Below are 25,904 nucleotides of genomic sequence, written 5' to 3' on the forward strand. Positions count from 1 at the left end.
AATACATCGCCAACAAGGTAGTGGTCTGTTAGTGGGTTTATTCATAAAGTAAATGAAAATGATTTCAGTCATAAAGAGGTTCACAACCGTGTAAAATGCTTCAAATGCTTGATATGGATAGTTTGTGTTAAATATAATAATTTAGAATTTGAAACAAAAATCAATGAAGGTAGATTACTAACAAAACTGGAGAAAATGAACATACAATGTATCTGTACATAAATAATGATATTATTTACACAGAGATTCGTAAAAATGAATGATGAATCTTCAAATTGATATCATGCCATTAAAATGACATGGCATACAGAATGTAAAAATATTGTTTCTAGTGGCATGCATATAAAATACACAACTAAATAAATCACACTGTAATTAATAAAAAAAAAATCACAAAAATATAAATCTAACGCTTTAAATAGTTATATAACCCTTATAAAATCACTGTAAAGAAACTCTGTAATAAAACAAAGAAATCCTTTTCTACAACACAAATCTACCAAGACATGTAGCTTTCGGTAAATATATGTGAGTTTTTTCTGGATGGCCAACCCAAGCCCATCCTCACTAACATAAAAAACATTACGGTAGTAAATATTTGAACTGAAGCATGCCTACCTAACTTGGAATAGTAAAGAATGATCTGAAGCTTGACACTAAGTGTACATGTATCTATAACAAGTTAGCAGTATGTGAGAAAATACACAATAATACAGTTAAGTGTTCTTGTACATACAAGTGTACCCACCACACAACAGCACAGGAAGCAAATCTGATGTGATTTACCCTATGCAAGTACACAAGTGTTTTGACAATTGACATGGATCTGGCATGGATATGTAGTTTTTATATGAAGAGACCCATGTATGACACACATGTATGTAGATACATCCATGTACAAGCCATTGTAATTTTGAAAAAAGAAAACTTTTATTTCTGAATAAAGCTCAAACTATCCTGCACCAGCACTACAAGTCTACAAGCATGTTTGTCCTATGCATACATTTTCCTCAACATTTATAACAGAAAGTAATTCTTTACTTATAGTAAATAAATAACTGGCTACCAATTCAACTGGTTACAAGATATATCCATCTAGACAATATGTAGACTTTTACCAACAGTGTTGGCAAATTACGCATCAAGTACTCCCAGAATTGAATGAAGGATAATTGTCAATTTTGTGTCTCAAAATGATAAGCAGCATGACGTAATGCTGTCATGTTAAATTCGATGTTCATTGCACATGTTTTTAAGGTCAGATATTTTTGTTGACATTTAAGGTGTTAATACATGATTACTATTTTTAGACAAGTTACAAACCCTTAGAAATTTGTTGTAGCAGTTAGTAGATATACAAAGGCTGTATTAATTAACAGGATGGACACGCACATCCTAAGCACTTAAACTATTCAAAAGTCTACCTTTTTTATAAAAAATACTAATCAGTAAACCAAAAATCAAGACTGCTAATGCTGTCCCACAAACAATTAACTGACTATGAATACATTTGTTTTTAGTTTTTGGTACACTTTTCTATCACTGCTTATTGTGTGTTAGAAAACAAATATTGCTAGAGTAACACCTTTCAAAGTCTCATTTCATCAGCCATTTTACACAGCAATCATGATCACTGAAAATCTTGATTCTAAAAACAAAGTCTAGATCAGCAAAAGCTGTCTTTATCGATCTCCTGGAAGTCTGAAAGAGCCTTGATTGGCTCAATCTTCTTCTTGCCTGCAGCCCGACTGATGCGCCCATATTCACGTCCCTCGTCCCGACGAACCAATGGTTTCTTCTCTGGAGGCTTCATCTTCCATGCAACGATTGTCTGCAGAAAATAATGATGTGTTCAGTGTGAGTATGGTATAGACTGATAAAATGTATATAGTTTACATATGATATAAGTAGAACCTGTCTTCTTTGTAATACTTAGTTCAAGTAAAACATATTATTTTTTAGCAGAATTGTAACAGCTATAAGCCAATATAAATAACTGTTTTGATGATTTCCTTGGTACACACCAGAACAAAAGTCCAGAACACATACCATACTGTATGAACCCATGTCCATGTTGTTGTACAGAAGCAGTTAGTTACTTAATGATTTTGACATACTATCATCTACCATGGCAACAACTGTCTAGTATTTGCCATGGTTGAATGTTAAAGAAAGGTATATTTGTTGGATAAAAACACAGCCTTAGTTGATTTAAATGAGAAAGAGTTTTTCCCCGGAGTATTCTGAACAACTTTTAACTTACCATCTTTCCAGTGTTCTTGTACTGAAAAATAAGAGAAAACATTTATTACATATTCAAAACATACAAATCATGAAGTTTTGTTTCAAGCTTTTTTAAAGATAAAATACATGTATTAAAGCCAAATTGGTCCCCTCTTCTTGCCATTCTGTCATTTGATTTAACCAGTCTCATATTACTAATGTCCAAAGTAAATTGAACATTACAATAAAGGGTCCATATAATTGCACATTAGAATGACTTTAATTAATCACTTTTTATCATACTGTTTATATGAAAGAGTATTGTTCAAACTTACAGAAATCAGTGCCGGTATTTATAAAACATCTTGAGCCATCATAATTCAAGTAATACGATATAATTGCTTTATAATGACCAAAACGTTCATATGCATAGACTTAAAGCGAATTTCACATGTATGTAGACCCATGTATCAAAAACAATTATTAAATTAATACTGTTTACTAAAGCATGGTTGTCAATCAGTTCAACAAAGCACAATCGTAACCTAAGAGTTGCTCAACTTGCACCACTTTAATGGCAGCTTTCACCTGTCAGTTTCATCTCTTCAAAGAGTTCCATTGTTGCCAATGTAATTTAAAGCTACCAACTTAATTGGTCTGTTGAAGTGAAATCAATTCACAATGTACATGTATTGCTAATTTGCAGGGTAAGCAGTTCTCTGTGTTATGGAAAACAATGAACCAATATCATAGACAGCAGTACATGTGTGTTTCTTTCATGTGTGTTTCTTTCAAGTTGATTGATAGGCCATTTTTGCACTTAATTTAAAATTCACTAGGTCGTTTTGGGAGGAGAAAAAGCCACATTCATTCAATGTTTCAAAACCTTGAATTGCAATTGCAAACAGTAGAAATATCTTTAAATTTGACCTTGAAATTATTTTGAAATTAAGACGTTTTAGAAATACCAGTGAAATGCTAAAAAAGGCATGAAAGTGATGTTTCCAGTACCTTGGTAGAAGCGACATAGCAGGCCTTCACTGTCAACACCACAGCATTCATCAGATTCTTGGCTGCCTGGATAAGGGATGTGGCACTGTCCAACTGAAATCAAGGAGTAAATGGCTTGATTAGGTTTTAGTTATTTTGGGCATTGTTCTATTACCTTCACATAAGGCCAAGCAGCAGTGCCTCTATGATGTTGCTATTTAAACTTACCCGGGAAACAATGATACAATGAGTATGTTTGATTGCATTTACTGGGTATCAATCTTAAACAGTGAAAAATAGTTCAATCTATAAACTTTTACAAAAGCACAATTTACCGCCACCTTGACAGACTAGATAGCTCCAATACTCACCCTTAAAATGTTCGCTTGATTAAATATAACAGCAGTTTACCAATTTCACAATCTTAATGAATTTAACTTTAATCATCCAGACAAAGCTCTCCTCCAACACTAAACATCACTCTGTGCTCCAAAATAATGGAGGAGACTTTTATACACACATCAAATTACCATTAAAGATGTTTAATTTTTCCATTAAAAGAAGTTTGGAAGTATATTACTCCCTAGAAATTGATTCCTTGGAAGTACAAAAACTTCCATAATTTTAAAGAAAACTTTGAAAGTAAATAGCTTGGAAGTTCAAAATATCAGAACTATAATGTGTGAACATTGATTTTATGGTCACAATTCTAATCAGTCTCTAAGTAAAATGAATAATTGTAATAAAATGCTTTATTAAATTTGGCAAGTTAAAGTTGAAAATTACTTGATTTTTAACATATTAGTTGAAAAATAGTGGAAAAAGATTGTATTTGGATCAATTAAACTTCCACATTTCAGTGAAAAACTTCAAAAATTGTTGGACGGGAAGTTCATACTTCCAGTTTCATATTCTTAATGGAAGCCCTGGTTTAATTTTTCATCAAGTAATACTAGTATTGTGAATATTGCTAAACCAACTCACCCCAGAGACAATCAGCTCTCCTCCAACACTCTGTACATCGGCCTTCACTTTACTGGTAATGTTCAGCTGGTGGCAGTACAGGGCTATTCTCTGTAGATATGCCATCAAGTCCTTCTTGGAGGCAGAGTCTGGACACTGGAGTGGAAAGAAAAACATGGATTCTTTGTATAATTATAAACTATTTATTCTGGTTAATTCACAGCATAATATATTTTTAACCTAACATCATATGAATATGATTCCCTTAATTAAAAGTAGTCTTCTCTTCTCCATTTTAATAATCCACATCAGCAACAATGACGTTAAACGTTTTATCAACAACACATACACTTTTACTGCATTAAACATCATATAAGTTGTTTTGCTTAATTAGAAGTTTTCCAAAGATTTTGCATTCATCTATATGTGTTCAGCTAAGAAATTTTAATAGGAGTGTCAATATTATACCATAACAACTGAGATGACATATGTACCTGTTCTGCAACTTTAACAGCTAGAGCATCCAGACTGGTTCCAGCCTCAGAAATCTTCTTGGCTGCATTGATCACATCCATGGTGCTCTTTAAGGGGCCTCGACCTCTGAATGAACATGGAGATGCTTAGTAAAACAACTCACTATTACATAAATATCGTTATCAACTATGTGTTAACATATATTCCTTTCTATTACATGCATAGCAAGAAATTAAACATGAAATTAAATGACTTATGTACAGCATTATTCAGCAAAACTAATTTCTGGTCATATTTACTGACTACAGAAATGTTGATAAAGTGCTGTAAAGTGTAGGGGATGAGCTCAACCATGGTCATGTTTACCTGGTGAAGTCAGTCATCTCCATCATAATCATGCACATCTGCTTGGCGATGACGATGATGTCATTGCCCCTGTCGTCCCACTTGGCAACCTCCATGTCCAGCTTCTGCTTCTCCATACGGAACATTTCAAACTGAGCCTACAAAACACAATATACATGTATGGCAACATCCTTAAGTTACCTACTATAACATTGTAATAAATTAAATAAAACTTTCAATTGAAAAATAACACTTCATTATACAATGATATAATGAAAACTACAAGGACAAATCCAGTAGTCAAATAGTTAAGCAAATACAAACATACATGCAAACACAGTTGTGGTTTACAGGACCCTTCAAGGCTTGTAAACCACTTAAAACTTTTGCAACATGATAATACATGTACATGTATATAAGCCGGCACATACCTGAATCTGTTCCTTCTCCTCTTGTGGCAGGGCTCTCATCATGGCCCGGTCAGACTTCCCATGGATGTCATCCACGTCCGTCTGGTAACTCGCTGTACAATGTATACGATATAGTCATTGAAACGATAAGGTAATGCGTTGTAAGACAGAGGTTCAACAACGCATCATGACTCTATCCTAACACTTCAGACATTAAATTATATCATTCTATTATTCTATTTATTTTTCCTGTATTACCAAACACAAATAACATCAGTTTTTACTTATAAAAGAACATCGCCCAAATCCAAAGGATCCCATTCATTGATTGATATTTTATGCCCTGTGAATGATTAAAAGCTATGATTTTTTAATGATGTGAATAGTGTACTTACATCTAGATCGTGTGTCATAGTGATCAACCTCATCCTCCAGGTCTGTGTCTGTGTCCAGGTCCTCCGGCGCCTGGAATGTAACAACAACAACAACATTGTGGTGATCATCAACATAAGTCTTGTCAAGCAAAAATAATTCCATAAACATGAACTAAAGTGGTTGACCAGTCGCCACACCCATTCCTGCAACTTGTCCAGATCATTCGGCGAGGTTTTTCAGATCATCCATTGGATAATGCCACCATGTGCTTCAATAAAACATAATCCTGTTATTGGTCAATTGATTGTTTGATTGACATCTGGTGACTGGTCAATTGACCTTGATACATACATGCTTTTTGTGTTTTATATCAATAGATTAAATCTTGACAACCTCAATTAACAGGAGTTATAATACTTTTTAATACTAAATAATGATTTTATAATCTTAATTGAACATAAGGCTACAGGAAAGTACACATATACCCTACCCTGTTCATAAGCACTGCCTGTCTGATGTCTCGTACACCGTCATACACAAGTCTGCTGGCATCAATGAACTCATTGTCATCTATACGCTCAGGTGCATTCTGGGAAAGGGCATCTACAGCAATCTCAACCTTCTCAGCAAAGTTTGGCATCACTAAAAGAACAAAATAACATGTAGCAAAATGAAAGTCAGTGTTTTGCATACTTTTTGTCCTTTTAAATTTTCACTCAAAGAGAGTTCATCTGACAAATCTTACTAACAGGATACCTAAAGGAAGCTGAAGCAGATACCAACTAATGCGCATTTGTTTCAAATTTCATCAAAGGATTATAACAAAAAGTTAATAAGAGTGATGCTGTATAGTTGTACATGTCTGAAGCATACAGGCAACATTTACTGAGTTTTTCAAGTTTCATAATGAATATCAATCAAAGGTTTTCAGTCAGGTTAAACATTAAAGATACTTATGACACTTCTACAAAAAGGCTATAGCCACATCATTATACGGTATAGCCACATCATTATACGGTATAGCCACATCATTATACGGTTTAGCCACATCATTATACGGTATAGCCACATCATTATACGCTATAGCCACATCATTATACGGTATAGCCACATCATTATACGGTATAGCCACATCATTATACGCTATAGCCACATCATTATACGGTATAGCCACATCATTATACGGTTTCTGTTCAAGTCATCAAATGTCCTCTTACCTTGGTCCCGCAGCAGGATAACTGCCTCCATGACACGGTCGGTGTATGGCCCGGGCTCGTAGTTGTCCATCTCAGCAGACACGACATTACACACGCGGGCGGAGCGGCCCCGTATGGCTCCCGCAGTGCGGTCAAGTGTGTCAGCATCTGCTTCTTGCAGGGCAAACACACACCTGTTCACATCCTCCAGAATGTGGCTTTCTGGAATCGAATATATGATTTTATTAGTACAGTGTTTCTTTAAAATGTAGTTTTGTTTAATTCAAAGTATTACATTGATGAAGCCATACTGAATCGAAATGTTGACAGTACCTATATAAATTACAAGCGGAATGCTTCTGTAAAATACAAGAGTGCGGACACACCTGAGACAGCGAGGAAATCATCTATGGTGGTGATATCATCTACAGCGTCTGTGAGCAGCCTAACTTGGTTTTCCCAGGCATCTTTGAACACGTCCATGTTCTCAAGGGCAACCTTGGACCTCGGCCTCGCTGCCAGTACACGGGCTGCATTGATCACCTGGGTGAATGGGGGTAACATATGTATTAATAGTTGGAAGCCTAAAATGTAGGTACACAGGATGAAAAATAAGTGTGTTAACAGCATGTTGAGTGTTTAGCACATATTAAAAAGTACTTAAGATTTTGTTGATAATACACGATAAAATACCTGTTATAAATGTATACAGACCTATTGAGGAACAAAACGCTTTGTGGAAATCCTACGTCCTAATTCAAAAGATTATATGAACACACAAAGTGGAAATCAAGTATCACCTGAGGGCACAGTTTTTCTATTTCAGCCGCTGCCAGTCGAACCATCTTCACTCCCTCCTCATTGCTGGACATGGAACATGCCAGGTTTGCCACCTGAAATCACACATATCATACGCTTTACTTCTATAAAGGAGGGTCTTTGCTACTTGGTACAGACAAAAAATGTGCTTCAATGTACATTGTTTATAAGGCACTTGGTCACACTGATAATAATTTAATGATGCCCATAATAAATCTTTTATCCACTTATCTTACCATTAAACAAGAATTTAAATTAATATTTGTTTTTTCTTCAAATTCAAATTTTATGCAAGAGCTAAATATAAAGTTGATTAACCAGGTTAATCTGAATCAACCCTTCCATTTACTGACCTCGACCAGTTTGTTAGCATGATCAGCAAACACAACGGCGTATTCCTCCACTCCCTTCTCATCCCCGGCCTTGGCAGCCTCAATCAGCACAAGCAACGGCACATTGGTCTCAAGGAAAGAGTCTGACACATGGTCGACAACTGCTTTACGTAGCTGTAATACAGTCACAAAGTAAAAGGTTAAAATTTCATTTTGTTTTAGAATAAACATAAGATGTGTTATGCACTTTTTCTAGACTTTTTTTTTTTAAATGATTTTTCAGACAAAGTTAATTGTCATACAAGTTATTTTCAAGTTTGAAAGAAATGCAAACTTTTATACTAATGCTATGACATGATTTTGTATTAATGGATGACCAAATGAAAATCAAAATAAATCTATCAATATTTTAGAAGGAAATCAACAAGAGCTGTCGAAAGACAGCGCGCGCTACTTCGCCTCGTTGTAATATTACCAAGTTTGGTCTGTTTATTTCAAACCTAACTAAAATTATTCAATACATAAGGTGACTTTGATGCTGCCCTCCCACCACCCGAAAAATGACGCAAGTCATTCAAATAACTTGATTTCCCATTATGAAAATGTGGTAAAGAATATACAAATATGCCTTTCAAAAGAAATTAAAATAAAATTAAAAAAAAAAAAATAATAATAAAAAAAGTTCAAGGGCCATATAGCATCGCCCTCCTTGTTTTCCCTTGGTAAAAAAATGGTTAAGATTCAATGTAAAAATGTGCCTGTCAAAAGAAATAAAAAAAATATTCAAGAGACATAATTTGTATTTAGGGTAAAAATGGAGTTATGTTTCTTGTTGTAAGATGGTTGTAAATAATTTTGAATTTTTAAGTGCATTGAATGAAAGGTATAGAAGTTTTTTTTATTAAAATCCCAACTTGCCCTTAACCTTTACCCTCCTAAAACTTTAACCTAAGTCAAACAGGGGCCACAACTTGTATTAAGGATATGGAGTTATGTAACCTCATTGGGTGATGGTCCTGAACAATTGTGTGAAGTATTAAGTCAATTGAATGAAGGGTATAGAAGTTATTAATAAATATCCCAACCTGCCCTAAAACTTTAACCTAAGTTCCATAGTCATTCAGGGGCCATAATTTGTATAAAAGATAATATGGAGTTATCTAACCTCATTATGTGATGGCTCTGAACAACTGTGTGAAGTATTAAGTCAATTGAATGAATGGTATTGGAGTTTTAAGTGAAAATCCCAACTTGCCCTAAAACTTTAACCTGCCCTTAAACTTTAACCTAAGTCAATCAGGGGCCATAACTTGTATTAAGGATAATATGGAGATATGTTGCCTCATTGTGTGATGGTCCTGAACAACTGTGTAAAGTATTAAGTCAATTGTACAAAGGGTATAGAAGTTATTTATAAATATCCCAACCTGCCCTAAAACTTTAACCTAAGTTCCATAGTCAATCAGGGGCCATATTCTGTGTAAAGAATAATATGGAGTTATCTAACCTCATCATGTGATGGCCCTGAACAACTGTGTGAAGTATAAACTCAATTGAATGAAAGGTATTGGACTTATAAGTGAAAATCCCAACTTGCCCTAAAACTTTAACCGGACACCGACGCCGACGCTGGGGCGAGTAGTATAAAAACCAAAAAAATATCAATAGCAGAGTGAAGGCTAGTCTGTTGTTTTTCAGTCGAAAAGGGGCATAACTCAACAGTTATCAAATTCAGAGTTATGGGACTTGCTGTACATGTGCATATTGTATCTGCTAACATGTGTACCAAGTTTCATTAGAAGATAAAGTGGTGTAAGTGTTTGCACTACAAAGACGACAGCAATGACATCAAGGCTATGACAATACCTCGACTTTTGTTCTCCGAAAGAGATAAGCTAAGTAATATCTAGAGGCTACAATGCTCTAGCTAGCCCTTTGTTTCCCTCAATTACATTTTACCCTTGAACAATATTCCTACACACCTGTCTCCGTAGGTCCTTGGTCTTCTTCTGCATGTTGTCAATGGCCCTCTCCAAGGCTTCACTCGGCTCAGATCTACCAGCCTGGAACATACAAGGGTACATGGTTTAACTTGCTGGTAAATGATATAGTTCTGAGAGTAATAGACAATAGTTATAATGAATATTTGCTCACCAAGAAGAGCAAAAAAATATGGCTATTTCAGGCTTAAATTTTCACATAAATATAAGCAAAATACAGAAATAGGCCAGACCTAATATTTGTTTTACATGGATGTCTGTCTTAACAAAACATGTATAAAATTACTTATCCAAGACATATCCACATCCCTCTATAGTTGCATGAATGCTTAAGGAATACATGTTCTTATTTTCTAACGTTCACTATTGTCAAGGTATAAATACATGGTGTACTAGCATCATCAATGTCTGTGAACAGAAACGAAGAAATGTTCTTCATGCATAACTAATACGTGAACAAACCTGCTTCATTTTTTTAATACATTGAAAATAACAGTTGTGTTATATTTTGCTATGTTATTGAGTCTAAATCAAACATTTAATTTGTTTCGATAACAATTCAGCAACTGTGTTAGTAGATTGTAACAATACACAGTTCAACACCTAAAACATGTATACATAAATCAATTCATTTCTCATGCCATAACATGAAATTAGTAACATTCTTTCCTGGACATGAGGACACAGTTTAGGGGGGGATATGTAACAGAACACAAGATTGAAAAGACATCTATGGATATATAACAAATGATGTGACTGTATCTTTCAAATATAACAATCTGAACTTTCATGCTTAAGCAAGGCCAGTAACTGTACCTTAAACCTCGTCTTTCTGATAGGGAACTTTGGCCTACACTTTAATTCAAACATCATTGAGTATTGAGACAACTTGCAAAAATGGTAACTTATCGTAAAAGATGGTATATACTTCAGATATTAGTTTTACTCATTATTGTCCGTATATCTTTACTGCTTACATAACAAGTCTACCTTTTTTTGTTACAAAAGATGAGAAATCTCTCTTATCATCCTGATTTCTTCCATATTCAAAACATATGAGGGAAACATAATTTCAATTTGTATATTTCAGAACTAAACCACAATAATTTCATTTTTCGTTTTGAGTAATTGTTATCAATAACTTGTCAAGATTTTTCATAGAACTTGTGTTTTCAGTACTTACATTGTTCATGTACTCAGTGAGGAGATCCTGTAGTGCCTGTCTGACAGCGTTACACTCCTGTACAATCCTCTCCCGTCTGTCGTCTCTTGTGCACGCTGAGTCGGCCATGAGTGCGGCTCCGCTGATGATACTCTCCAATCTCTCCTCGAGGGAGGGACGCGTTCGAACCTCATTGTATGTGAGAGGATCCATGATCACCTTTTGCTGAATTGAAATCATAATGTTTGTCTATTAAACAACTGAAATATTGGAAGTTGAATTTTCATGTTCTACATGACAGAAAGATTGACAGAAAAGTACATCTTTTAGAGTGTGTTCTTGCTTGATGTTTTGGCAATGCTTAGCTGCTCTTGTTATGTTCTTGTAAATTTGAGTCCCTTACCAATAAAAACAAACAGCGGAAAAAGAAGTAATGTATCAGATTAAATTTTTACAATCTAAACACTGTAAAGGCTGGGAACAAGCAGGTTCAACATGAGACCCACCATAAGTTCATCTAATGCAGCTGCGAGTTCTCCTGCCCCCTCATACGGATGTGCACTGGACTGTCCTGTTGCCTGGGCAACCCCAGATATTGTGTTGACGGCGTTACACAGCTGCTCATATGCCCAATCTCTATTGGCCCTTGCTGCTGCTAGCTCTGGATGTCGCACATACGCCTAGACAATGAATAACAAGTTGTAACATTGATGTATTGCATTTTTCTTGTGATCACAAAAGCCCACCTTTAACAAGATTGTGGTCACGGGAGTAGGTGTTAAAAATAATATTGTCATTGAAATACCCTACTACTTGAAAATTATATTATTTTTGTTCATTTTTATTCTTTGTTTAGTATGTTTATCTTCAAAAAAAATATGAACTTAAGATTTCAATTAACTAATCTAAAAATCATGAAATGACTTGACTGATCATTTTAGATGATCGACTATGATTTCAACCAATATGTAATTCCTAGCATAACTGCTTTAAATTGTTCATGCAAGTATGTTTGAAAAGTTCAACAGTACACATATATACAAATTAAAATATTAACTAGTACTTCTCTTTTGTTTGGGAAATTTACTCTTTTCTGTATTGCAAAAATCAAGAGGTAAATGTGTTGTATTCTACAATGTTACATCATAAAGTGATATTGTTCAGAAATTTGTTATTAAACTATGTATTTAAGTTTAACTAAGTTCTGAACAAGGGGGTCATTGTTTCCATTTAACATGTACACACAGTAGTTACAATGTTTGTTAAAAATTGTAATGTACCGTATCATAACAGCCGATATACACAGTATATGTACCTTAGAGGCAGTAAGGAGCATCATGCTGCTCTTCTTTAGTGTGGCCCGGGAGGCCGCCAAGTCATCCCTCCGCCTCGGATCCTTCAAGTCCTGAAATCCATACAGGTGGTCATATGTACATATATATGGTCTCCCACAATCACCAGCACACTGTTATGCATTAACACTCTAATGGATCCATTTTGCTCTCATAGTATATACTCTTGAAAAGGCAAGGGCATATAGGACTTATAAATTGGCTTTCTAAGGATATACTGTGTAATGCTTTTATCCAGTAACTCAAAACATTTTACTGCATGACAAATGATGAAATAAATGTCAGCCAGGGCTTCCATTAATAATTTGACACTCGAAGTATGAACTTCCTATCAATTTTGGAAGTTTTATACTGAAAAGTGGAAGTTTAAGTCTCCCGCATACAATATCTTTTTCAATTATTTTTCAACAAGTATATAATAAAAATCAAATAATTTGCAACTTTAACTTGCTAAATTCACAGACTTATGTATTATAATAATTAATTTTACTTAAAATAGTTAAACTGATTGAAATTGTGACCATAAAAGTAATATTGACAAAAGGGTTTGATATTTTGAACTTCCAAGTTTTCAACTTAGGAAGTTTTCTTCTAATTTATGGAAGTTTTCATACTTCCAAAGAATCAATTTTGGAAGTTTTAACCCATTTCTAAGGAGTAATATACTTCCAAACTTCCTTTAACAGAAGCCCTGTCAGCACTTTAAACTTTTTTTCTAATTTCAAAGGTATAATTCTATCAAACTTCAATGTAATTTAAGCTACCAACCAATCATCTACTTACAGCCTGTCTTTGGGCAGCCCTCTCTGACAGCTCCACGACACTCTTTCCAAACTCCTTGAAGCTGTCCATCAACTCCTGCTGGCTTGACGCATTACGAATACGGTCAAGATCATTCTCAACCTACATATAAAATACACAGAGATCATCATTAAATTAATACTGCAGCATATATTTTTTTTTACACAGAACAAAGTCAATTAGACTATAAAGGAAGTTGGAGAGTGATGCAACCAAACTTAAACATGATGATAGTATCAAACATTGCGTGAATTAGTATAGACATTAATATTTACCATATGAAAAAACATTGAAACAACACATACTATAATAATACATATGTCAAAGTAAAGATTGAAAAGGTAAAGATCAATATTATTACTTCTCTCTTTTGAGATGTGACTCAATACTCCATTAATAATATTGAATATAGTATACAGTTATACAGTACTACTCCTTCATAGAAAACAGATTTAGGAAACATAGGAAGACATGTATACCTAGAGTAGCCAAGCAACTTTCTGACCCTGGATTGTGTACAAAAGTACATGTCTATGGCTGATTGCAGGTCAATCGTATAACTTGTAAGCATAAAACAGACTGAAAAGATGTACCTACCACTCTGAGTGATTTCAATAGAAGGTGCACGTCTACCATGTCGGCCAGAATAAGGAGACGGGTGACCGCCGACAGCAGGGCCCTGGCCGCCCGAACCATTGCCCCACGCTTCATTGATGAGCAAGGGTCAGCAGCAAACTCTGATGATGCCAGGCCCATAGCATCACCTGACATGAGAGGACAAGTTTTAAGAATTGTTTTCATGGCCCATGACTAAGCATACAATTTAACATAAAATTAAATAAAAGAAACAGAATTACATTCATGCACATGACTGTAAATTGTGCAATCAAAAATGGTTAAAATCTTTGAAGTTGCACTTTCAATTATTAATGTTATCAGAAATAACTACAGATACTTCAACAATGACATGAACATGGTACTGGACTAAAACTTCATATGTGTAAATCATTTCTGGTCCAGCTTTCCATTCTCCTTTGTTTATTTAACTCTGATAATTATATAAAACAGAATATTTTTTTAGTAAACCCAACTGACTACATCATTTATTCTTGGATATGAGAAAAGGCTAATTTTAAGTGGTGGCCTTAATGGGCCTCATTATAAGTACCAGTTTTCCTGACTTCCTCGACAGCAGCAAGCATGTCTTCTTTCACATCAGGGTTTTCATTAGCAATATCTTCTCCCTGCTCCACGAAGTTGTGGGTGGCCTGCTGTACAGCTGCAGCCAACACATTTCCCTTCTTGGAGCGGCCTTTCTTCTTGGTTGAGGGTCCTTTCTGGTTAACAAGTGTTGTTACCTGTTTGATATAAATACAGCATGTTAATAATAAGTTGACAATAGAAGATACAATAAAAATTACATGTATAAGCCCTTTCATATAGATATAATAAAAATATTTAATTTCAAATCTACAGCATTATTTTTTCAAATCTACAGCATTATTTTCCATATAAGATTTAAAGCACTGTTAGTACTGGACAGAGTTCTTCATTCAGTTATTACGTGCAATATAATCACAACTAGTTTTTACCTGTGTCACAAGTGGTTCAAGCGTCTTCTCCACGGACTTGGTGCGAATTTCTAGGTTCTTTGGATCCCATTTTATGTTGAGAGTCCCCATGGTGATAATCTGATGGAAAGAAAATTAACATTTATTCTTTAAATTTTCAGTTTGAAGTATAAATGAGTTCTGTTGATTTGCTGGAATATTTACATACAGGTTACTAATACAAAATTGAGCTGATGTAAATGGCCATGCCCAAAAACGTAAATTAATCCAGGGCATGTCATCACAAGGCATTGAAAACACTGGTGCCTGGAATAAAATGGTTACTAACAGACTGATGTTACCAGAGCAGGTACAAGGTATACAGATAACATCCCCACTCAGACATTGGGGGTAGATCGGCTTAAACAACAGCATTTTAAAAAGAAAGAACCTAGTTTCGCAGAAAATATGAATTTAATGCATTATATACAGGTTTTCTTAAAAAAGAAAAAAATGGAAGCTCAAGTTAGCTAGAGCCCCACTTTTTGATTATTCATTTAATAATTTTAAATACATTTCTTACATAGGTATGTTTCATGAAACATTGACTCGATGCAGTGCAAATTATAGAAATTAATTGGTGAGTGAAATGCTTATATCGCAGGGTATGGTGAAAAATTACAAAATCTGCAGAAAAAAAATAAAGAATTAAATATGTTTTCTCTGCGTTAGGAAAGGTTTAGTCATCATTATTATTTTTGTTCTTTGTGAATATTGAATATTCACAAAGAACAAAAATAATAATGATGACTAAACCTAAATGTTGGCTGCTTTAAGATGAAATAAAAACAGAGGCAAAAATCATAGCAATGACTCAATGTTAATTTTTACAAAGGCAGGACAATATTCATTTGGCATTTACCCACACATAAACAAATAAATCGCTGGTAAAAACTTTCAACTCACAGTGTACATAAGGATTTATATGAATAATTTCTGAACTATTGTGTCTGTATGTGACACATTAACCATTATCAATTATTCATAGAGGAGTAAATGAATTTAACACATAACAAATCACATTTAAACAAACACTTTGTGCAATGATAACTTTTTAAATGAAGACTAAATTCAATTTTTGTTTTATTAGTTTTGACACCTACAAAAACATACAATGACCTCTGCTCTTACAACAATGACCCGTATATAACGAACAGATCTACTTATGCAAACTCATTAGGTGTATTTTAGGAATGTAGGACGAAGTGAACCACTTCCCAAGTGAACCAGGACTAAGTGAACCACTTGGTGAGACGAAGTGAACCATCTATATGTTATATAGTGAATATTCTCTTAATGTAATATTATGTTTCAGAGTTTATTTTCCTGAGTATAAATGATTTAATAAATAATATGAATAAATTGTTAATCATATCTAAGTGTTTATTTATTAGAATTATGTATTTTGATATAACAATGTTTTGAAAAAAGGAAAAGAAAAATGAAAAACAAAATACCTTTTTATTTAATCCTTATAATGAATATATTATCAATACATCATACTTTGTTGAATTTTATTTCATATATTTTCAAAAAATTATCTATGTTTGTTATTTACACCTCAATCATGTCCCAAAAACAAATAAGTGTGGGTGTAATTAATGGATAATTGTACTTTAATTTTAATTGGCCTTATTAATTGGTAATTACTCTTGAGTCTTGCATTCAAATGGCGATAATTACTAGTTATTATCACCTTTCAGACAGTGTGCCATCACACAATAGCCACTATATAATACATATGTGGTTCACTTGGTCCTGAAATGGTACACTTAGGAACTGGTTCACTTGTGAAATGGTTCACTTCGTCCTGCACCCGTATTTTAGTATCAATTAACTTCTTTCCAAAAATGCTTTAACAAACACTTAATATTCCAGCGACCTAATTATCAAGCGTGGGGAATTAGATTGTTTAACCTCACAATCGGGTGAAGCCATTTTGTACCAGCAACACCTGTCAATATACCACTATGTCTTGGTAAGCTGTATCACTGCATTGAGCAATATACCACGAACCATGTTTTCAGAGGTGGTACGCGGTAACAACAGACGAATGCGGTGTCACAAATACCAACCTATGAATTTATCCCTGTGATTTACAATCGCTCCAACGGCACAGCAGCAATGTATTTTTGCCAAAAATGTATTGTGCTATTCTAGCCGGTACTGGTTGAGAAGCAGTTTCCGACAGTTTTTACAAGTGTTTGTTGATTTATTCATACGTGTTAAAATTCCTACTAAAATTGTTCACATTTTAGATAACTACAGCTCAAGCTGCTATTGTTCATATATTTTTCACATGTGTGACGTCACATATAGTGTATCTAATGGGGGCACCAAGAGGGTACTTATACTGTTCTGATTAGCTGTTGACGAGAAGCAGTTTCCGACAAATCAAATACGCGGCAGATTTTAGGTGCCTATTGTGTGTTTTTTTTTATCCATTTATTCAATATACTAAATAGAAGACTATAATACGAGAACTATTATTTAATTTTTCAGCATTTACCAAAAATTAAACCTAAAAACTTACGCCAGTCAATCATCATTCTGGAAATCAGGCAGACACTAAATATCAATGATATTTTGTTTCATTTCTACTAAGAACTTGTGTTAGTAATCATTTTAGTGAATATGGGTGTGAAACTAGCATGACAACAGTGTTTACAAATATGTACACAATGATCATCGTTTGTATAAGTCAATTAAGGACAACCTTGTAGCTATTCATAGATATGCAAATTAGGTTTACACGCATGCGCAATGCGCTGCGCGTGACGATCCCCCACGTGCAAGTTTGTGTACAAATTGAAAAATAAACATTAAACATTAAATAATAATAAAAGTTATTTACGTGTCTCGGTAAAAACTTCAACTTTTGATTGCCTAGTAACCATATAATTGAATTGCAATACCTTCTTTATGAAGATCAAAAGAAAGTGCGCAAAAAAGCGATTTGTCGGAAACTGCTTTCTGTCGGAAACTGCTTCTCAACCAGTATTCTAGATTGGCCGAACATAGTTCCTATGCCAGGCAAGTGTGGATTTATAAGGAAACAAATTGTATCTAGAGAATTCATATTAATGGAATTTTGAATTTATCTCTGTCATCAAATTGGAGAAAACAATTCCTGAAACAAGAATGCCGAACGACCATAGAATTTGCCATTTTGGGTGGGGTAGATAAACAACAACGAAATATGCGTCAAAATAATTGAACGTGAATGAAAAAAATGTTTCGAACATTTGCTTCTAAGGCAAGTAAAAACGTTGTGATAAAGAATGTATCATATGACCAGTAAATATACGTTTCATGTACTAAATGTAGAAACTTACTGTAAAATTTAATATCAACTGTTCATTTGTTGTTTTTTCCGGATGATGACTAATTGAACTTCCGCTATTCCATTTGCTGACTAAAAATAATTGGTATCTCAATTTTCTTCCATTAGGTATGAAATTTAGAAAAAAGAATATCATATAAGGTTTAACAATTATTTGTCACTTTGTTTAGCAGCTAATTGTAAGGATATGTGCTCATCTAATGCATTTTCAATGTAAATATTTTAAATTTCATGTGAATCAACCTAACGGAACAGCCAAATATTTGAAGAATGTCAAATAAAATTATCGGCTGAAATTATTGTAATAGACCCCAACGTTCATCATCATCATCATCAGCAGCAGCAGCATCACCACCACCAACACCACCATCACCATCATCATCAGCAGCAGCATCACCATCAGCAGCAGCATTATCACCTCCACTACCACCACCAACAACACCACCACCACCACCACCACCACCACCACCACACCACCACCACCACCACCACCATCATAATCATCATCATCATCATCATCATCATCATCATCATCATCATCATCATCATCATCATCATCATCATCATCATCATCAACACCACCACCGTCACATCATCATCATCACCCTCATCATCATCATCAGGTGCCAGTTGTCCAGATTCGCAAATTCATACAACTGTATGCAGTAAATATAAGTGGTGTTTTTCTAAAGTATTGCTATATTCTTTCAAATGATACCAACTTTATATTGGGTCAATCACTATCAGGAATATTCTATGGTGATGGGTGTTTAACCTTAATTACGATGTAGTTTCAGTCAAATCATACCGGACAAGAATGTATTTGAGACAATATATAAGTTCCAGCACAATTCATTTTGCATTAATGATGTCAACATTCATGATGAATCTAAACACTTATGATGAATCTAAACACATGATATAATAGTTAACCACAAGTAGATCACGATAACCTAGAGTTACTGTAAGCTGGCTTACATACTAATGATATATTTACTGTTGTTTTACTTCGGCTTAAATATTAGTCAATTTAGGTTATGATTGGTAATTTGGGAATTCCCCTCATATTAATATTTCGCGGAAGACACAGCTTCAAGCGGATCTCGTTGTTTTCACTTTTCGAAGTATCAGTATATAAACAGGGACCAAGCCACACCGATCTGATCTAATACATATATTAAAAAAAATAAACCCAAGAACATGTGGACGCATAGCAGGGGAGTATGTGCTTGGCTTGTGTTTGTAACTGTTGTCTGTCTCGGGAAGGGGACAAATGGCTGGGCAAGCTTTAAACATCTCTCACGCGAGAAAAGGGCATTTTTGGAAACTATTGCAGTTAAACAGGGGTAAGACGTTTTCTTACTTAAATTACGTTAGTTGATTCTAATGAAACTAGAATCACAAAGATTTACTTGTATACAGGAGGAGGTACCATTACAGAGGCGGATCCAGGTTTCTCAGTTAGGGGGGGGGGGGGGCGTAACTTCTGAAATTGACTTCTGTTGGCCGCTAAGGCCCCCATGTGTTTTCATGGTAATTCAGGGGGTCGGAGGCCTTCGCGACGGCCTCAAGCTCTTAAACTATTGCATGTGTTTACTATGGAACGCCGGGGCTCAATGCTTCTTGCGAAATGCGTTATGCAAATGCTATATATAGAACAATAGTTTCATTTTCGACCAATCGAATGGCCGGGTACGGAATTACGGAAGCTCGTGCTATGTGAAATCTAAATATAGTAACACCTCCTGAATAACGGATTTCCTTTGCATTTCGCATGAAGCATTTTAAAAGCATTTAGGCATTAGCATCTCGCATTTTGCACAAAAATCATTTCCCAAAAAGCATTTCGCATATGGCATAACACAATCAAATTGAATCGGACGAAATATTGTGCACGTTCCGGACTGCTCCCGGCAGTGAAGGGGATGTAAGACAAAGGCTACTGATACTGCTACAGAAATATTATTATACGGTGGAAGAAACGATACTCTTTCTAACCTAACGCAGCAATTACAGCAATATACAGAGTTGCACATCTTGCTATTCGCAATCTAACTGACTTTCTGGCATATTTTCTCTAGGACACCTCTTTACTTTACCGTTTCTGAATATTGTATTGTATTGGTGTGTTTATATATGTTATTCTAATGAATAGACGCAACAAACGTATTATTTTTCAACTCAATTACATGCAGATAAAAGTATTTTTCAAATTAATGTGAAAGTTCCTTTTTTCATTTCATACAAAAAGATTCTGCTCAAGTTATGCTAACAACGGTAAAAAATATTGAATCGAAGCTTTTCGCATTTCGCAAAAAGAATTTCGCATTAAGCAATTCGCAAAAAGCATTTCGCATAAAGCATTAAGCGTTTTGCAAAAAAACATTAAGCATTATGCAAAAAGCATGAAGTATTTCGCATTTCGCAAGAAGCATTGCGCCCCGGCGTTCCATAGTTTACACTGTTTTTACAAAGCTTGAACTGCGAGAGACACTTTGTAACGTAGTAACGCCGTTAAGCTGATCGTCACCTCCCTATAGATCAAGTTTTTTCCCCCGCATAAATTGAAAGACCTTGGTAAAATTGAAAAAGTAATTCATACAGTTATTGGGCAAACTTTAATGTTTGTTCAGTGACACCGAGTGAACGTGTCTGCTTTAAGCAAGTAGTCTGAATTCTCGTGTATTTGGTCTCTTAAGTTAATCTTGTTTCATATTATCGGATTACCGCATGTATTTCAGCCGTCCGATATTCACTACAAAACTACGCATGTGTCCGATTGAACGGCGTTTAACTTCCTGCGTAAAGCCGTAAAAACGGAGGATAGCCAAACGCTAACACATTCTACTGAATACGTCATAATAGATAATTTAATCGATAAGAGCGTTCCACAACGTCTCGGACCAATTATGTTTCGTAAGAGTCCAATGTGGCCAAATAGATGTTCGATACAACCACGGTAAATCGAGATCTATTTTTTTGTGTGGAGCAAATCATAACCTTAAAAGCTATCTACAATGATAGAACGATATTGATAATTTATACATATACTTGGAAAATTTTAGGGGGGGGAGGGCGCCGGGTCCGCCCCCCCCCCCCTGGACCGCCTATGCATTATAGTTAATGTGTATACTTATTTTTCCATTATATAAAATAAAATATGAATGCTCTACCTTACAGTCTTCATGTTGTGAGTCACATAAAAGAGATGCGGACATTGTCTCGCGTAAAGCGGCAATCAGATTCTTGTAGCAGCGGAGGTCGGGGCGGCGGCGGGGGAGGGGGAAACATGGCTGGAGGAAGTAGTTTTGGCGGATCTCGAGCAGGAGGTGGTGGCATTAGAAGTGGGGGCGGCGGCGGCGGCGGCGGCGATATTACCGTGTTTGGTATGTTTTAGGCAGTAGCATGTCTGCTTTACTCCAAACATGTCAATATTCATCAGACATATTATAAAGTGTTAATACTTTATATTTTATATAAGTATGTTGATGCTTTTTAATCATTTTGAGATCGGTACCAACAAAGTGCATGAGCTCAAAGAATGAAACATTTTTTTATCTCCAGATACTGTCGTTGTTACGGCCAGACGTCCTCCCAGTCCACCGTTGTTTTCTGATTTTCGCTTCCCAATCTCTCCTGGTGGCGGCAGTGGCGGACGAGCCCCTGCGCCTCTCCCACCACCACCACCAACAACACCAACGCCCACCCCGGCCACACCCGTGCCTGAACCAAAAGAGGACAAGGATGCCAAGAAAATGACGTACGCACAGTTTATGTATCAGCTAGAGAAACTAGAGGCCCTTCTGCCGGATCTTCCGCCCGACCAGATGGCCCACAAGCTAAGAATGCTGGTCGGCCGCTACGACAGCTCTTTGTGGAAAATGATGTTGAATGTGAACAACCCGATTCCGTTGGCAGGGCGGGACGTGGAGGGATTCACGATGACGCCGGCGCAGAAGGGGACGTTTGACCAGCTCCGCGAAATGATGGACCACAGGTTCAAGGGCGGCGCCGAGCTCGGGGTCATCAAGGTCAATGGCGAGACCGTCGCACTAGGTGAATACACAAGAAATGATACATTTTAATATTCTTATATCTGGTCTTATATACAGTAAGCTACGGTTTCGGTCGAATGAAAATATGTCAGGTGTGGTTTAATGCCTACGTACGCCAACCGCACCATGTCGTGCTTATGAGTTTGTATCGTGTGTGTATACAGTGTGTTCTCTAAATTCGTCTGTTTGATGCCCCAAAATGTGGGCATACTTAAATGCGTGCAAGACCCACGAGGGCCACGACCCTACGCCAAATTCAAGGTCACACTTTAATCTTTATGTTATGCTGCATATATTTATCCGTGCTGTAACTTAGCCATGCACGGAGCATTTGCGTTTACCAGAGTGATGATGCTATGCGTACCAATAGATTTATTATGACCGAACCTCTAATGAATGAGAATGGCATGGATCGAGGGACTTAATTATTCTTCACCTGTGTTTGTTACTAAAGACGACGTGTCGGAAGCAAGACCGACGTCCCTACCTAGCTCTTACTGCAACACTCCTCCGAACTTGATGTCAACCATCGTACGGGCCAGCAGACACTTATAGTTGAGGGTAGTTATGGTAATTACATGCCCCATTTCACTTAGGGGGAATTCGTTAGTTACTCTGACAGCTCTTGGGACCTGGTATCGCCGTGGTGTAAAAGATGGATCTTGTGTTTAACTTAAAAAAGGTACAATTCTCGAGATACACCTTAACATATAAACAATATTCGTGACCGTACCCTCAAGTAAATGAAACATTTGCAGTACCCACAAGGCCCAACTGTGGCGTTAAATACGGGTGGAGATATGTCCATAAGGCGACTGAAACTATAATACCACTGAAACAAACGAGCGTTGATATCTGTTTGTTGTGTATTTGCAGGACACGTTATAACAGGGGCCACAGCTGGCTATGACAACCAGAAGTTTATGGGGATGGACAACTTATTCGCTACGACACTTTCCGGGGATCTGGGTCAGTCGGGGCTGAGAAACAGCAGAGGTAATATCCGCGTTTTTTTTCTCCTCCATCGACCTAGCATCATTTAAAGTGAATGGACCAGAATTAGGTGGTTTCATAATTTGACATTAGAGGAGGCGCAACGTGGTGCAAATTGGGAAGCAGCGCCCCCAACCCGGAACCAACATATATAAGGTCAATGCATGGTATTTGGAGAAAAATCGACCTCCCTCAGAAGAAATATGGTAAACTGTAGTACAAAAACTAATATAATTGCTTATTATCATGATGTATTAGAAAGTTTTCATGTGCATGTGCATGTGCGGCGGGTTCACCCGCCTCTCCAGAACCGCGCTAGTACGATTCAATATAAAGAGTTACTGTGATACAATTATACGCATCTTTTTCTAGTGAGATCATCTGAAATTGTTATTTAAATGCATTGTAACTTGCATTTCAGACCCAACCTCCCCACTCATAGGCCCCGCGGGCACCTGGAAGAACGGGAAGTACGAGTTGTCAGGGAAAGGTGGCATGGCAACGCGCGCGGAGATCCTCGGTGATATCGATGGCTTCAACATCGGCAAGCGTATCATGGCGGATAGCACAAAACCGCTGAGTCAGCATATCCGTGAATATTACTCGGGGGAGAGCCGTCGTCGCTTTGATATATTCACGGGACACACCATCAAGGCCAACCTGAAGGCGGAAGTGTACAAGTTCGCTAATCTCTATGACTACAAGGAGGCGGGGATGCTGGCATCAGCATTGCGCAACTCCAGTCCTGAACTTGCCGTGCGGCGAGCAAATGAGATAGAAAGCGTAGCTACATCAGCCGTCAACTCGTTTTGTACGGCCTTCTCATCTAAACTGGGAAGCTGGTGTAAATAGAGGTCCCTTCTCTGAAATATACTGTAGTCAAATAAAGGAAATAAAAAGACATTCAGTAAATATACAATTTGTTTATTTTTGCCATTGTTGAACAAGCAGGAGTGTTGTTATACAGTGATCTTTTCTAGTTGTTCAGAATATGTTAAGTTATAACGTTTTAACAAACATTTGTATGACAAAGGTAGTAAGGTTTTATTGACATAAAGTCCATGTATATCCATTAAAAGCACGCTTAGAAAAACAAACATAAACAACAACATCGCCATGTGAGACATGAAAGGAGCATGTAAGTAGTTTGTCCCCAAGTGTCTCTTTCAAATACATTTTTGTATTTGTGTGAGGTCAGACCCAAGTGTCTCTTTCAAATACATTTTTGTATTTGTGTGAGGTCAGACCCAAGTGTCTCTTTCATATTTTGGGGTGCCAGTTCAGACCCAAGTGTCTCTTTTACATATGTGTGTGCTAGGTCAGACCCAAGTGTCTCTCTCACATATTTAGGTGTAAGGTCAGACCCAAGGGTATCTATCATATATTTGGGTGCCAGTTCAGACACAAATGTCTCTTTTACATATGTGTGTGCTAGGTCAGACCCAAGTGTCTCTCTCACATATTTAGGTGCAAGGTAAGAACCAAGGGTCTCTCCCACATATTTGGGTGTAAGGTAAGACCCAAGGGTCTCTCCCACATATTTGGGTGAAAGGTCAGACCCAAGTGTCTCTTTCGCATACTTTGGTGTAAGTTCAGACCCAAGTTTCTCCTTCACATATTTTTGGGTGTAACGTTAGACCCAAGTATCTTTTTCACATATTTAAGGTGTAAGATCAGACCAAAGTGTCTCTTTCACATATTTTTGGGTGTAACGTTAGACCCAAGTGTCTCTTTCACATATTTGGGTGTAAGGTCAGACCAAAGTGTCTCTTTCACATATTTGGGTGTAAGGTCAGACCCAAGTGTCTCTTTCACATATTTGGGTGTAAGGTCAGACCAAAGTGTTTCTTTCATATTTGTGGGTGTAAGGTCAGACCCAAGTTTTTCCCTTCACATATTTGGGTGTAACCTCAGACCCAAGTGTTTCTTTCACAAATGTGGGTGTAAGGAAGGTCACTCCCAAGTGTCTCTTTCATATCCGTGTGTGTTAGGTCAAGCTTAAGTATATTTCACTTGTGTGCGTACGTGCGTTCCGTGCATACGTGCGTGCATGTGTGCGCGCGCGCGAGTGTGCGTGTTTGTGCGCGCGTGTATGTGTTTGAAGTCAGACCTAAGTGTCTGTTTAACAGAAGTGGGTGGTCAGTTTCAAATGTCTCTTGCCAAGTGCCGAGCTCCATCTTTTTCTAACGGTCAAATAACAATTTATTATCTTTTTTTAACATTGAATTTGAATGATGATTAAAAAAATAATGATATAAACAAACAATATAATTAACCAGAAGTAAGCCTTGTAAACATAGAATAACTGTCGGTTTACGTACTAATGCTATACAAAATTAATGTTTGGTAATTTTTGTAGTTCCCAAATTGATTTTTTGGGGAATATTTGCTTGTCTTGTGGTTATCTCTGTGGTCTGTTTCTGGAAAGAGGTCAAAGGTTGTGCAAGCTTCGAACATCTCT

At 36.3% G+C, this 25,904-nt stretch overlaps 2 protein-coding genes across 3 annotated transcripts; one reads left to right on the top strand and one right to left on the bottom strand.

Moving 5' to 3' along the window:
• Window positions 1-21: 21 nt before the first annotated feature.
• LOC128211782 (catenin alpha-2-like) lies at window positions 22-18,469 on the bottom strand. Of its 2 annotated transcripts, XM_052916836.1 has the most exons (23): window positions 18,388-18,469; window positions 15,035-15,133; window positions 14,611-14,800; window positions 14,040-14,206; window positions 13,425-13,544; window positions 12,605-12,694; window positions 11,796-11,969; window positions 11,311-11,514; window positions 10,944-10,982; window positions 10,110-10,190; window positions 8,149-8,301; window positions 7,777-7,869; window positions 7,363-7,519; window positions 6,998-7,198; window positions 6,271-6,422; window positions 5,801-5,870; window positions 5,427-5,518; window positions 5,017-5,153; window positions 4,671-4,776; window positions 4,198-4,332; window positions 3,235-3,327; window positions 2,264-2,284; window positions 22-1,831 (listed from the first exon to the last, which is right to left on the bottom strand). In XM_052916836.1, exons 2-23 carry the CDS (start codon window positions 15,122-15,124, stop codon window positions 1,667-1,669), a joined length of 2,730 nt encoding a protein of 909 aa, XP_052772796.1. In that variant the 5' UTR covers window positions 15,125-15,133; window positions 18,388-18,469; the 3' UTR covers window positions 22-1,666. The 2 variants fall into 2 exon arrangements, with proteins under 2 accessions (XP_052772796.1, XP_052772797.1); XM_052916837.1 differs by lacking the exon at window positions 10,944-10,982.
• A 1,011-nt stretch (window positions 18,470-19,480) lies between these two features.
• Window positions 19,481-24,425, top strand: LOC128210369 (uncharacterized). The gene is made up of 5 exons (XM_052914684.1): window positions 19,481-19,741; window positions 21,576-21,781; window positions 21,960-22,451; window positions 23,327-23,446; window positions 23,865-24,425. The coding sequence occupies exons 1-5, from the start codon at window positions 19,596-19,598 to the stop codon at window positions 24,293-24,295; spliced, it is 1,395 nt and encodes a 464-aa protein (XP_052770644.1). The 5' UTR covers window positions 19,481-19,595; the 3' UTR covers window positions 24,296-24,425.
• The last annotated feature ends 1,479 nt before the right edge of the window (window positions 24,426-25,904 follow it).

This window comes from Mya arenaria, chromosome 12, assembly GCF_026914265.1.
Source record: "Mya arenaria isolate MELC-2E11 chromosome 12, ASM2691426v1".
NCBI lineage: Eukaryota > Metazoa > Mollusca > Bivalvia > Myida > Myidae > Mya > Mya arenaria.